General features: G+C 37.5%; 1 protein-coding gene across 1 annotated transcript in view; it reads left to right on the top strand.

Annotated features, from left to right (window-relative positions):
• The window catches only part of LOC144447256 (protein TANC2-like), an 84,862-nt gene that overhangs the window by 52,816 nt on the left and 17,083 nt on the right, over nt 1-14,963 (top strand). The window contains exons 5-8 of the mRNA XM_078137169.1: nt 564-803; nt 2,074-2,538; nt 5,683-5,862; nt 12,120-12,227. Coding sequence (XP_077993295.1) covers nt 564-803; nt 2,074-2,538; nt 5,683-5,862; nt 12,120-12,227 — 993 coding nt within the window. The remainder of the gene's footprint in view (nt 1-563; nt 804-2,073; nt 2,539-5,682; nt 5,863-12,119; nt 12,228-14,963) is intronic.

Raw genomic sequence — 14,963 nt, 5'->3', positions numbered from 1 at the left:
GATCAACGTACTCCAGTATTAAACTGTTCCCTTTTCAATCTCCAGTTCAACCATATGGGAGGGAGGGAGGGAGGGGAAGAGTGAGGGAGGGAGAGAGGGGAAGAAAGAGGGAGAGAGGGGAAAAGAGAGGGAGGAAGGGGAAGAGAGAGGGAGGGAGGGGAAAAGAGAGGGAGGGAGGGGAAAAGAGAGGAGGGTGGGTGAGGGATATTAATTAAAGAAGCTCTATAAGCCCTACTCTAGTGGCTATCCTTGGCTTCAAATCTCATTCCATGAGATTATATAGGCCCAAACCTGTGTACTTCATTGCCTTCATATCAACTAACTCAGGGTATCATCTGGTGTATTGGGTACTAATCATGTTCATGTATTTACAAACAACTTACTAGATGTTTATGTAGTAATATTATGTAATTTAATCACACAAAAAAAATTATTTTAAAAGAATGTATGTTTAATAATATTGTGTAATTTACTGACATTGTACTACAAGCTTGTGTTTATAATGTAAATTTCAGTAATACTAACATCTTAAAATAATGTTTCTTCATTGCCTTCAATAACAGCTATACCTGCCAGGAGATTCTTTCAACCATTGCTAACACAAGACCCACCCCCACCAGTGAAACTAACATGTGATTCACCTCCTCCGATACCACCACCTCCCAGGCTGGCATCTCTAGCATCCACTAGTAACCGTAGCAACCAAGATGTGAAAGTTGATCACCATAGCAACACTGATGATGGATATGATAGTCTACGTAATGATAAAAAATCTGGGAAATTGAAACCCAGTAAAAATGTCGGTATGTTTTGTTAATAGTCACGTATGAGTTATATAATGTACAGGTCTTGAACCAATGACTCAGAGAGATGTGTACATGTACAAAAGTGGTATTATTATATGTAGATTCATGAGAAATTTTTCAAATGTTTTAACAATACCAAGGACTGGAATTTATCCACATTTTGCAGTATTCACATGAAATTGGGTATTTTTCTCATGAATTATGAATGTAAACAGTTATTCTATAGATCATGATTGTGTATTTGTACTAGCGTATATGATCAAAGCAAGATGTAATCAGAAAATTTTCATTCATAGTGCTAATGAAAAGTCAACTTCGTCGTTGTAATATTCATCCCCCAAAACATAATTTCTAATGTACAGAGACCCTTGTCTACTACATATCTATATAAAACTACAAATTATTCATTTTGATTTTGATTTTAACATCAAGACATACCCATATACAAAATTAACCAGTTTGTGGATATATTGATGGTCACAAGTCGTGACAATTTACAATGAAAAAACTAACAATTTAGTTTCAGTTGACAGTAAGCTCAAATTGATTCATGCATGTGGCACTATATGCTTGGTTAATGGTCAAAAGTTAACAGAACAGTTTACGTATAGCTGATATATCAATTCACTATTATATGTGTAATGTTTCTTGAAGTAAATTAGTATTTTTCACCAAAGTTTATTAACACATCATCATACCAGGGTGTACATACCTAATTTTGACCACTAGAAAATGTTGCAATTTTGCAGACTTTAGCTAGTTCTCATAGACTAATATTTAAGCATTTCTAAACCTGATGTACTGTATATATATACTAGAAGGCATTTGAGCAATATGTTAATGCTTTTGTTTTCAAGCAAATAAGTAGGAAAAAGTCTTTGGCAAAAGTGTCAAGGTTTACAGGATTTGCTTTCATGATTTCCATATTCAACAAAATACATGTACAATGTTAAATTTGAATGAGTTTAACTTTTGGAGACTTTGTTCACATATATATAGTTCTTACCCTGTAATATGGTCAGACATTTACAACAATACAGTGCTAAGTCCTGATCCTCTATCTTACTGAGATGATCTATACAAGTCCCTGTAATCATTTCTTCTTCATCAGTACTTGTGGTTGCCTAGCAACTGTTGACAATGTCCTGTATCTAGGCTGTAAAGATCATCCTTTTTATTGTCCATATCCTAGAAGTGACAGACTGGAAGTATTAGTTCTTCATCAGTAGTTGTAGTTGCTTAGCAACTCTTCACTTTATCTCTTTAGAACACAAAGATGAAATCTCTCCTCCACCACCACCTGCTAATGTGGCTGAGTTAGCCATAATGGACAAATTGGGATTCATGCTAAGGAGGAAACCAAGTCAACCAGAAAAATTAGAAATGGTCAGTGAAGAGCCGGCGGAAGAAAGTGAAAGTGTTAATACAGAGATGGGTCTAAGCACAGGGGCAAGTGTGATGACAGGAGCAGGTGTGAATACAGGATTGGGTGTAAACACAGCATTGGGTGTAAACACAGCACTGGGTGTAAACACAGCATCAGGTGTAAACACAGCAGTGGAGGAGAGAGCAATGACGGAAATCAAGGAAGCTGTGAAAAATACGATTGAAGTGACCAATACTAGTCAGATGTCCTACAGCAGTGCTAATCAATCTTCCTTTACTAGTGTATCATCACTGGATAGCTGTGACATGACACAAGACAAACCAAGTGTTTCATCAACATTGCATGGTAGGTTTTAACCTTTAGAAACCCAGTGTTATCATTAATATTGCATGTTAGAATTTAACCCTAACAATTCACTTTCACTGCATTGACAATCATGGCCCATGTAAGTCGCAACACACTGCAATTTATATGAACTTTTTTAAATCCACTCCTTACTTTTCCTCCCAGTTCCTAAAATGTAGGCCTAAGGCCAAAAAAAAATATATCTGGTTCTGGTCAGCGCGCGCTTGCCCTGAATACCCTCACGTCGATCCTTTTTTTTTTCTGATAATTTTTGCTTTCCTGTTCCTTATTTATTCCTGATATCAGGAGAACAAGCAGCTGAAATCTACCCTAAAAGCCTAAACTGCTTCAAAGAAAAAGGAAGTTTTTCAAGAGATAAATATGATAGAACAGAGTATGTAAAGTGTCAAAAAAATGTGTATTTACTAATTTGCAAAAAAAAAAAAAATTGCATCGTCGCACCACTTTAGAAAGTTTACCCTGACCAGAACCAGATATTTTTTTTTTGCCTAATATATGCATTAACTGAAACATTAATTTGAAAATGGCTTCTTTCCCACCCAGTTTGATTTAAATGTAAGAGGAGAACTTACTAGGCATAGATGGGTGTGTGAAAATACAGTACATGGCTTTCTACGTATTATTAAATAATTACGATCTTCCAATCAGTCCATGATAAACGAGACAGTTTACATTTCAATATTAAACTTGTATATTATAAGGTCCTTGAACACTAAATAGAAGAAATGAAGCCAAAACATTGATAAACATCTGAACTGATCATTACAAATTTATTCTTTATTTATATAAAACATAATTTACGTAGTAATTTCTATTGAGTGTCCCATTGAAAAGATGAGTTCTTCATAAGTCAATTAATTTGTAGTCAGTATTCAAGTAGTATTGCGTTCTTTATTCAGTCTGGGTTGACTTTCATATTCAGAGAGATTGTGGACTAGTTGCAACTTACCACTAGAGGGCAGCAGTGTAAGCAATTGAAATAGAGTGTAGTGGTATCTTTAAAATACACAATTGTGGGAACACATAAGTGGAGATGACAATTCTTGATAGAAGTTTGTTTGTTTGTTGGTCTTGCTGTGATGCTAGATATTATAGAGATTGGTGGAGAGTTTGTCCTTACCATTCCTAGACATATTTTCATCTCTTAGTTCTACGAAGAAACAAGTAATTCAACAGTCATTGCTACAATAAGCAATTTGACACTTGGGCTATTAGCTTACTGGTTGTTTCTGAGTGGAATCATTGCTACAGTAAGCAATTTGACACTCACACCAATAGCTTAGTTTCTAAGGATGAGTGGATACTTTGTGTTAGATGCAGTATATGCTACCTCAACTATGCTTACAAACAGTCCTTTTATTTTGACTGATAATGTAAATGCCCTTCCTGCTGTTGATTAATTAGTACTAACCTACCAGCATACTGATACAATCGTAAAGTCTGAAGTACCAGGTCCTGTTGGCTTTAATAACAATACACTTGCACTGTGTCTTAATTCATTGTTTTATATGATGCATTCAATAAACTAGGCGGTACAAAATGTATGTCAGGCATCATCTATGTTATCCTCTGAATATGAAATTATGCATAGAAAACATTGATCAGTCTGTTCTATTTCATCAGCAAGGTCACTATGTGATATCATCAGTGCATTCTGTGGACAACTAATTGCTGTTAACATACTGTGATCTTAAATACTTAGTGATCATGTACTCAAATTAGAATCAAGTGTTGTATTCTCGGAATCTCCATGTGATCTGGGAAAAAAGTGTTATTGTGTATCTAAAGGAAGTGAAGTGGGTACACACCCCATGATACTAAACCATACTGCAGTGAAAATGAAGTCTTTTACGTACTTCACAACAGGTTGTGGTCATTGTGTTCCAAACAAGAATAAAATGTAAAAGTTGTAGTCAACCCATTATCTACTAAGCCATACGGTATTGACAATTACACTCTATTACATACTGGGATCTGAAAAGAACTTGTCTTTTGTGTATCTAAAGAGTCAAGCGATGTTCACACCCTGTGATATACTAAACCATAGAGTATTGATAGACTCTCTCACAGCCTTAGGAACGTCACTAGCAAAAAACGGCTATCTTGTATGTACTAATATCTACCACATACTTGTATTCTATCTAATATCCTTGTACTGTGCGCCCTCATCGACTCTGTATGACTAACCATTCGGTGATGTGTTATTGCGACCTGCCGTGTTATCGGGGGCGTCGCAATAACATGGTGGGTCACAAGAACATATCAAGGAATGGCTAGCCCTGTGTAGTCAATGAGGGTGCGCAGTACAAGGATATTAGATAGAGTACAAGTATGTGGTAAATATTATAACATACAAAACAGTCGCTTTCTGCTAGCGATGCTCCTGAGGCTGTGAGAGAGTCTAACAGTATTGATCATTACCTCTTTAACTTACTGTATCACACTGTGAGCTGAAAAGTTTGTTATTGTGTTCCTATCAAGGTTCAAGTGATGTACACACCACATGATACTAATCCACTGTCTGTTTAAAAATTTAAAGTCACAGAACTTCTAACTAGTATACTTTCAATAAACACACAAGTCTGCATGCTGTTTGTACACAGAAATAAACACTGTATGAACAGGTTAAAAGTCTGGAAGTGTATGAATACAAATTACCAACAATGAAGAACCCTTTACATAGACATCATAACCATAGCCATCGTGATGTTCTGACTCATACCTGAGGTGGGAAGAGTTAGAAACCTGTATTAATTGTGCATCATTTGTCTATTTCTGCTTAGCAGAAGAAAAAATGTGTATTGGGAATGTAAACCCATTTATCTTGAATGGTGTATTATGGGAAATGTAGTATCATTCAGTTGATAAACTTGAATCATTTACTATTGTAAATATAAAAAATAATCTTTAGTCTTGGTCACTTTGCAGGAGGGCAATCTGCAATCACTCAAGATTAGGTGTTGCCATAACTACAAATATTCCCACAGTCCTTTGCATCTGAGCATGCTCAGTGTGGATCGTAAACTGGCTATTACACCAAGCTATAAAAAAGTGATCTAAGCAAATTTGCTTTATGATAAGTGGGTAGCACAATTTTCACTTGTCTGTTTTATTGTTTCACAGCGGCCAGTTCTGATGAGAAGACGCCAACTACATTAAATCATGATTCTAGTAGAGACCAGAGTTTTGATCAGAGTTTGGAAAGTACAACATCAAGTCTGAGTATGACACCAAGTCTACCAGTCAAGACTTCCACACCAGCATTGAACTCAACTAGCAATGGAAGACCCCACTCAGTCTCAAGTAAGTATGAAGCCTCTCACCTCACAGCTACCTCCCCCTCCACCCTACCAGTCAAGACTTCCACCCCAGCATTGAACTCAACTAGCAATGGAAGACCCCACTCAGTCTCAAGTAAGTATGAAGCCTCTCACCTCACAGCTACCTCCCCCTCCACCCTACCAGTCAAGACTTCCACCCCAGCATTGAACTCAACTAGCAATGGAAGACCCCACTCAGTGTCAAGTAAGTATGAAGCCTCTCACCTCACAGCTACCTCCCCCTCCACCCTACCAGTCAAGACTTCCACCCCAGCATTGAACTCAACTAGCAATGGAAGACCCCACTCAGTCTCAAGTAAGTGTGAAGCCTCTCACCTCACAGCTACCTCCCCCTCCACCCTCCCAGTCAAGACTTCCACCCCAGCATTGAACTCAACTAGCAATGGAAGACCCCACTCAGTCTCAAGTAAGTATAAAGCCTCTCACCTCACAGCTACCTCCCCCTCCACCCTCCCAGTCAAGACTTCCACCCCAGCATTGAACTCAACTAGCAATGGAAGACCCCACTCAGTCTCAAGTAAGTATAAAGCCTCTCATCTCACAGCTACCTCCCCCTCCACCCTCCCAGTCAAGACTTCCACACCAGCATTGAACTCAACTAGCAATGGAAGACCCCACTCAGTCTCAAGTAAGTATGAAGCCTCTCACCTCACAGCTACCTCCCCCTCCACCCTACCAGTCAAGACTTCCACCCCAGCATTGAACTCAACTAGCAATGGAAGACCCCACTCAGTCTCAAGTAAGTGTGAAGCCTCTCACCTCACAGCTACCTCCCCCTCCACCCTCCCAGTCAAGACTTCCACCCCAGCATTGAACTCAACTAGCAATGGAAGACCCCACTCAGTCTCAAGTAAGTATAAAGCCTCTCACCTCACAGCTACCTCCCCCTCCACCCTCCCAGTCAAGACTTCCACCCCAGCATTGAACTCAACTAGCAATGGAAGACCCCACTCAGTCTCAAGTAAGTATAAAGCCTCTCATCTCACAGCTACCTCCCCCTCCACCCTCCCAGTCAAGACTTCCACACCAGCATTGAACTCAACTAGCAATGGAAGACCCCACTCAGTCTCAAGTAAGTATAAAGCCTCTCATCTCACAGCTACCTCCCCCTCCACCCTCCCAGTCAAGACTTCCACACCAGCATTGAACTCAACTAGCAATGGAAGACCCCACTCAGTCTCAAGTAAGTATAAAGCCTCTCACCTCACCGCTACCTCAAACCCCATCCCCCGCCACCCTCCCAATGAAAACATCCACCCCAGCATTGAACTCAACTAGCAATGGAAGACCCCACTCAGTCTCAAGTAAGTATGATGCCCATCACTCCCTGGGCCCACCTATCCCATCCCCTCCCCTCCCACCCTCCATGTCAAAACATCTACCCCAGCATTGTACTCAACCAGCAACTGGAGACATCACTCTCTTTCAAATAAGTATCATGCCTCCACCCTACCCCCACTCCCGTCCGATCCCCTCCCACCCCGTCCCCTCCCACCCCATCCCCTTCCACCCACAAGTGTACCCACAAGTGTACTCGTCCAGCAATGGATGACCCACCATGTTTCAAATAAATATACTATAGCCCCACCCCAACCCAAGTTGTGTCCTGGCCACTATTTCATCATACATCTGTGTTCTCATGAAGTTATAGATTTGGGGTCAAAGGTCATAGTTCAAAAGGCTACAATGACATTTTGGGAAAGCTAGTAATAACATGATGGTACTAAATGAAATTTCTAAATATAACAATAAAATACACAGCCATAAATCACTGCTGTTGTTAGTGAAATGTTTAGAATCAAACTATGACAGCTTTCCTTGTACATTTAAATTCCTTTTACACCTAGCATATATCAAGCTGTCAATATGTCATGTCGGGACTCAATATTCTGACATATTGTCCCATTGCAGGTTCCAAATTTATGAATTGATTTTAGGCTATTTTTTGTATGATTTTGGTATATCATTTAATTAATGTGAATACACTGTAATCATAAATTTCAGCAGATGAAATTATTTAAAGTTCACATTTTCATAGAAATCGACATTTTTATGACATCATGGGAACACACATGTATACAATAATTAGAACAAATGGACCAAAAACAAACCTGCATAGACTTTAACAATAATTTTGTTTTAAATGATGAATTTAATTAGCTAAATGATATCAAATTCATGTCAAGTGTCCTCTCAGTTACACTGTAAAAATGGAATTATGCATAGAAAACATTGATCATTGTCTTCTATTACAAGGTCGCTATGTAATATGATTAATTAAATTAGAACTGTGCAGTTTGTAGATGGCTAATTTGCATATTTGAAATAACATGTCTATTTTTGTACAAGAGAATGCATGCATACCAGCAAACAATTTTGTATCACGTCCACATAGTTGCAAGTAGCTATTGTACTACACAGTTAGATACTAATGGAATCAAAATTATTTTCTCAATTTTTTGCTGATGTCTCTTCTCCGTCAACATGAAATTCTGTGAAAGTACTTTCACCATATATTTGTTGAGCATGTATCAATATTTGTTTCACTATTGAATTCAGTACATCATTTGAATGAACTGTAGGAGCCACACTTGTGCACCTCAAGGGGTAGAGTGTGTTTGCATGTATGTTTACTGAGATTAATGTTCCGTTTTGTCTCAGTGACAGTTCTAGAGTGTGATCGTACAGACTTATAACACATTAATCCTTGTATTGTCATGGTAATTCATATGTTATACAGTACAAAGATTATCAGCTGCTTGTCTGTAATGATAGAAGACCCTTACAAATGATTAGTGTATTAATATGATTATTTTAAATAGCTGGTGTAGTCACCTGCAGTGCTGACAATCCAGCTTTGTAGAGAGATGACGTAATGTGATTATTCATTTTCAAAATTGGTGTAAAGCAGTATAGATGTTAATCCAGCGTATGGTTAGCTGGTAAACTGTAGTAGTTTGTTGTTCAAACTTGATGTGCCAGAATGACCATATCTCAGTTTACAAATGGTTCATTTTCCAACCTGCTATACAGCAATGATTGTACACAGCTTGTAGGTAGTTGTGCACATGTTGCAGTGTGTGTCCAAACTCTATGTACCAGAGCAACTTGTGATTGACTGGATGTAGTGATCAACTGTTTTCAACTGTGATCAAAAACCCAGCTTATAACTGGTCACATAGTGGTTTATCTACAGCAACATAATATCCAATGTATAACACAAGTGAAGGTGGGTCCCAAATTGTTAGGTGTCATATTCAAAGATAACACTTCTGTTAATACATGTAATACCTTGTCAAAAGGTTAATTGTTTTGAAAATGTTTTGACAGAAAATGAGTTTGTATTGATTGATTGATTAACAAGGAACTCTGCTAGTTGCACCTCACACAAATACATCACATGATGCTAAGTTGTGATTTTATTGAAACCCTACTGAAACCATGGATGTTATGGAGAGTCTTTGTTTACACTATAGACCATGGAGTGTCTATTTGTTACACTATAGACCATGGAGTGTGTCTTTGTTTGTTACACTATAGACCATGGAATATGTCTATTTGTTACACTATAGACCATGGAGTGTGTCTCTGTTTGTTACACTATAGACCATGAGTGTGTCTTTGTTTACAGTATAGACCATGAGTGTGTCTCTGTTAGTTACACTATAGACCATGGAGTGTGTCTTTGTTTACACTATAGACCATGAGTGTGTCTTTGTTTACACTATAGACCATGGAGTGTGTCTCTGTTTGTTACACTATAGACCATGGAATGTGTCTCTGTTTGTTACACTATAGACCATGGAGTCTGTCTTTGTTTACACTATAGACCATGGAGTCTGTCTTTGTTTACGCTATAGACCATGGAGTGTGTCTTTGTTTACACTATAGACCCAGAAGTGTGTCTTTGTTTACACTATAGACCATGAAGTGTGTCTTTGTTTACACTATAGACCATGGAGTGTCTATTTGTTTACACTACAGACCATGGAGTGTGTCTTTGTTTACACTATAGACCATGGAGTGTGTCTATTCTTTACACTATAGACCATGGAGTGTCTATTTGTTTACACTATAGACCGTGGAATGTGTCTTTGTTTACACTATAGACCATGGAGTGTGTCTTTGTTTACACTATAGACCGTGGAGTGTGTCTTTGTTTACACTACAGACCCAGAAGTGTGTCTTTGTTTACACTATAGACCGTGGAGTGTGTCTATTCTTTACACTATAGACCATGGAGTGTGTCTTTGTTTACACTATAGACCATGGAGTGTGTCTTTGTTTACACTATAGACCATGGAGTGTCTATTTGTTTACACTATAGACCATGGAGTGTGTCTTTGTTTACACTACAGACCATGGAGTGTGTCTATTCTTTACACTTTAGACCATGGAGTGTGTCTTTGTTTGTTACACTATAGACCATGGAGTGTGTCTCTGTTTGTTACACTATAGACCATGGAGTCTGTCTTTGTTTACACTATAGACCATGAGTGTGTCTTTGTTTACACTATAGACCATGGAGTGTGTCTCTGTTTGTTACACTATAGACCATGGAGTGTGTCTCTGTTAGTTACACTATAGACCATGGAGTGTGTCTTTGTTTACACTATAGACCATGGAGTGTGTCTTTGTTTACACTATAGACCATGAGTGTGTCTCTGTTTGTTACACTATAGACCAGGAGTGTGTCTTTGTTTACACTATAGACCGAGGAGTGTGTCTTTGTTTACACTATAGACCCAGAAGTGTGTCTTTGTTTACACTATAGACCCAGGAGTGTGTCTTTGTTTACACTATAGACCCAGAAGTGTCTATTTGTTTACACTATAGACCCAGGAGTGTGTCTTTGTTTACACTATAAACCATGAGTGTGTCTTTGTTTACACTATAGACCATGAAGTGTGTCTCTGTTAGTTACACTATAGACCATGGAGTGTGTCTATTCTTTAAATCATAGACCATGGAATATGTCTATGACACTATAGACCCTAAAGTTTGTCAAACCATGATAGACCCTGACTGTGTCTGTCTCTCTCTCTCTCTCTCTGTCTCTCTCTCTCTCTCTATCTCTCTCTCTGTCTCTCTCTGTCTCTCTCTCTCTCTCTCTCTCTCTGTCTCTCTCTGTCTCTCTCTGTCTCTCTCTCTCTCTCTCTCTCTCTCTCTCTCTCTCTCTCTCTCTCTCTCTCTCTCTCTCTCTCTCTCTGTGCATTAACTTTAGAATGATAACAATGTTATGTAAAGCATGCACTACTTTAGAGATCTGTATTCAAATGAGATGAAATTACCAGGATGTCACAGCTATTGTAGTATTTGAGAGACTTATATGAGTCTTATGTAATGACACAACAAGTACTGTAGTGGAAATACAACAACATTTCTAAATCAAGTACAAGATTCAGTGTATCAAGTGTAAAGTATAGGTGAGAAAGTGCAATGAAATCAGTCAAGCTTTGGTGATAAAACAGAACAAAACCATAGCAGGGCTATTACAAAGTGAACTTAGGTTGATGATACTGTTGAAAACTCAAAAGCTATCATTTATTTCAAGATGGGAAATGGTAATTATAGATATTAGAATTCAAATTTCAATGTAGCCAGTTATTGTAAGAATAGTATAATTGAATCAGAGAGCGGGAATTGTTGAAGCAATGTTTTTAGTTTGGTTCTGTTATACTATGATAGCAGTAGAGTAACAGATAACTGCTTTGACTGGTTGTCATGTCTATTGTAGGTATGTACAGTTATATCGGTAATAGCATTACATTGTACATGTGTATGCAGATTGTGTCATCTACACCTATTGAAAGCAGTTCTGTGGACCTTTCATACCATAGCCAGACAGTCCTAATCAAGCTAGGCAGTTTAGTGGACCTTTCATACCATAGCCAGACAGTGCTAGTCAAGCTAGGGGGTTACATTGAGGTTTACATTAAACACAAATCAGATTGTGCTGTCGGGCATGCTGGTGAATTCACTATACTTTGGATGTATCTGTGTTTGCATTGCGGTTGACTTTGGGTGGAGATCGACAAGTGTGTATGGTTGTCTGTGCAACCAGTTTGGTTTGGATGGAGCAAGGCAAGTGTTTATAGTAATGTTGGATTGTAACAAACAAAGGCAGGGAATTGTCTGCCCAACCTGTTGGCATTTTGGTAGTAATATTGTTTGTCCAATCCATGTAGTAACTATCATTTGTTTTATTTTGTCTTACAGCAAGCAGTCCCAATGCCATAGAGGACATACCCATGTTTGCAGAACAGAGAAAGGCATCTATAAGAAGATCACTGAGAGCACAGTCCCATAAAAACAACGATCTGAAAGGTGAGAGTTGGATTTAACCCACTTCAACAGTAGCTGTAATTACTAGAATTCATGCTTTATATAGTGATTCTAAAAATGGAGTTTTAACTGTATAAAAAAAAATTAAAAACCCATGCATACTAACAAATATATTTTCTCAGTTTTAAAATTGTAGTATACAGAAATAGTGTACACGTGTTATGCAAGGCAAAAGGAGCTGAAGAATATACTTTATATTCCATTATTGTAATTTGATGTAATACTCTGCAGACATCCATTGTTATTGTATACAATACTAATCATTGTGTCTCCCATTAATAGAACAGACACTGAATATTGCATATTAATCATAATTTCGTTTTATTTCATGATATGAAACATAAATATTTTATCAGACCAGTTCAGATAAAAAATCCTGAAAACAGCTGTCTAGTATTGAGTTACAGCTAATAGTTGATATCATGTATCCTATTCACTTGTTGCTGCTCTAGTAGTCTAGACAATTCTTTCTCTAATATCAGACATCGGGGATGTTATAGTAGTCAATTCTTGTCTCTAATATCAGACCCTAGGCTGTGATCATACCGTAGACAGTTTGTATTTATAGTTAATGTTAGAAGCTTTTATACAAGTAAGGTTTATATTCATTAGTTTTGTGATCCAGAGGCACATCACCTGTCTGCTGGCATGATGTGTATGACTCTACAATATTGTGTTATCGTTGAAGACAACAGTGGAGACATACTTATCATGTCAATATAGAGACAGCCTAAGGCAGATAGAACATATTACATCTACAGGACATACAATTTCACATGTCTGCCCAAGAAGGTAGCTGTGAAATTGTGTTCATTCTGTCTTAAATCCATGCTGTCTTGTTCTACAGAGTAAGAAAGGTTCCATAGTGAGCATGAATTTAATTCTAGTGTACATTTTGGTTTTTGAAAAAACCTTCAAATATATTTTCACGATATCTGACTTCCAAAATAATTGATTACAAACATTGAATGTTCAGTATCTTTCACACTTATATTTAGCAGCTTAGAGTTTATTTCTAGCTCTTGAAGCTTAGGAGATACTGGGCATGTCTGTCTGTCTGTCTGTCTGTCTGGCTGTCTGTCTGTCTATCCGTCCACCCGTCCAAAGTGGAGACAATAACATTTACAAGCTGTATTGATTTGTTCCTGTAAAGTTCTGTATATCAATGCTTAAATATACTATGTTCATAAAAGGGCATCTTGGACAGGGTTTTCATTTAAAAAGGTGTGATAAATGCTTGGCTGGTAAAGTTATTCAAGTAACAAGTTTTAAAGGCCCGTGATTCAGTACTAGGTTCTTTGCATTATTACCGTCATATCAGTCGAGTTATATGGATTAGGGCATATCAATTTCAGGGCCAACTTTTTAACAGTTCTGCCAGACAACTATTTTTCACACTTTTAATTGTAATCTTAATCTGATGTGGGATTTGAAATGATCGGATAATCCTCTTTTCTCTACAAAGTCAGCTTAATCCCACCATCTTAGAGTTGCCCCATTAATCATGATATCAGAGAGTTTTCTCAAAGTCTAACAGATTGTTGTAATTCTTCTTTTCATTCAATGCCCAAAGAATACGTCAGTAGGTGGACTATTTGATTCTGTTTTATGTCACATGTATATCCTCACATTTTAATACACCAATCCCTCTGTATGTAGAGAAACCTTGTGTCGTTCTATTCTGTTGTTTTGGCGTTTGGCAAACTGCCTCCTTATGGCAGTATGTGGTCAATTCATCAGCTCAACTATCTGCAACAAGTGACAAAACTTTTTAATGTTCAATCAAAATAGCATCTATTTTTTTTTTTGGTAATTCAATCTTCCTTTACCCCTGCCACATATCGTAGAATGGTGTAGCACAATAAAGTGTTTTATGCAAGTTATAGAGAATTGTAGATAGCCAATGCATGCACTGTACATGACATGTATGTTGTAGTGTAATATAATTTTGCTGTCACCAATCAAGACACTGCTGCATGCCTTGCTGCACACCATGTGCACAATACTGTCTAATGATGTTACATTGGTTAAGAGGGAAAATGGCACCCCTTGAAACACTCTAAAGTTTCTACATCTTTTCCCCAGATTTGCCCTAAGATATAGAGGCTATAAGATATAGTTGTTGATAGTACTGTGTGAAGTACCACCAACAGTTTCTGTATTTTATAGACTCAAATCGTAACAAAACAAAACAAAACAAAACAAAACAAAACAAAACAAAAATAAGGGAATTACAGTCTTATTTTTACAGAAAATCAACAAGTTTCTGAGTTCCCATTATATATATATTTTTTACAGGCAACGACATTTTGCCTATTTAAATTGTAATATCAAAAACTACACAAACAGTTTGTGTGATGGTGCCTACATTTTGTCATGAATTTGAAAGACAACTGTTGAAGTTATGATGTGAAAATGACCAACAGAGTGTAAAGCTGCAAATAGTGAGAAGTGCAAACCAAGTGTAACATCATAAGATAGAATAAAGCTGTGTGTGATGGAAATTAATTTAGTGTTCTAGTTGTAATAGTTTTTTGCTTTCAGTTTAATTTTATAAATGTAGTTGTTGAATTGTTAAAAATGATTATGTTAAATCCACTCCTTTACTTATCCCCCTTATTGGTTTATTTACTAGTATGTGGTGTATTACAGCTGGAATTATAATTGTGTTCATTTTGAATGTCGGCTAGATTATAAAGGCCACAATACACAAGACAA

Source organism: Glandiceps talaboti, chromosome 16, assembly GCF_964340395.1.
Source record: "Glandiceps talaboti chromosome 16, keGlaTala1.1, whole genome shotgun sequence".
In the NCBI taxonomy this organism is placed as follows: domain Eukaryota; kingdom Metazoa; phylum Hemichordata; class Enteropneusta; family Spengelidae; genus Glandiceps; species Glandiceps talaboti.
This window is presented reverse-complemented; position numbering and strand designations above follow the sequence as displayed.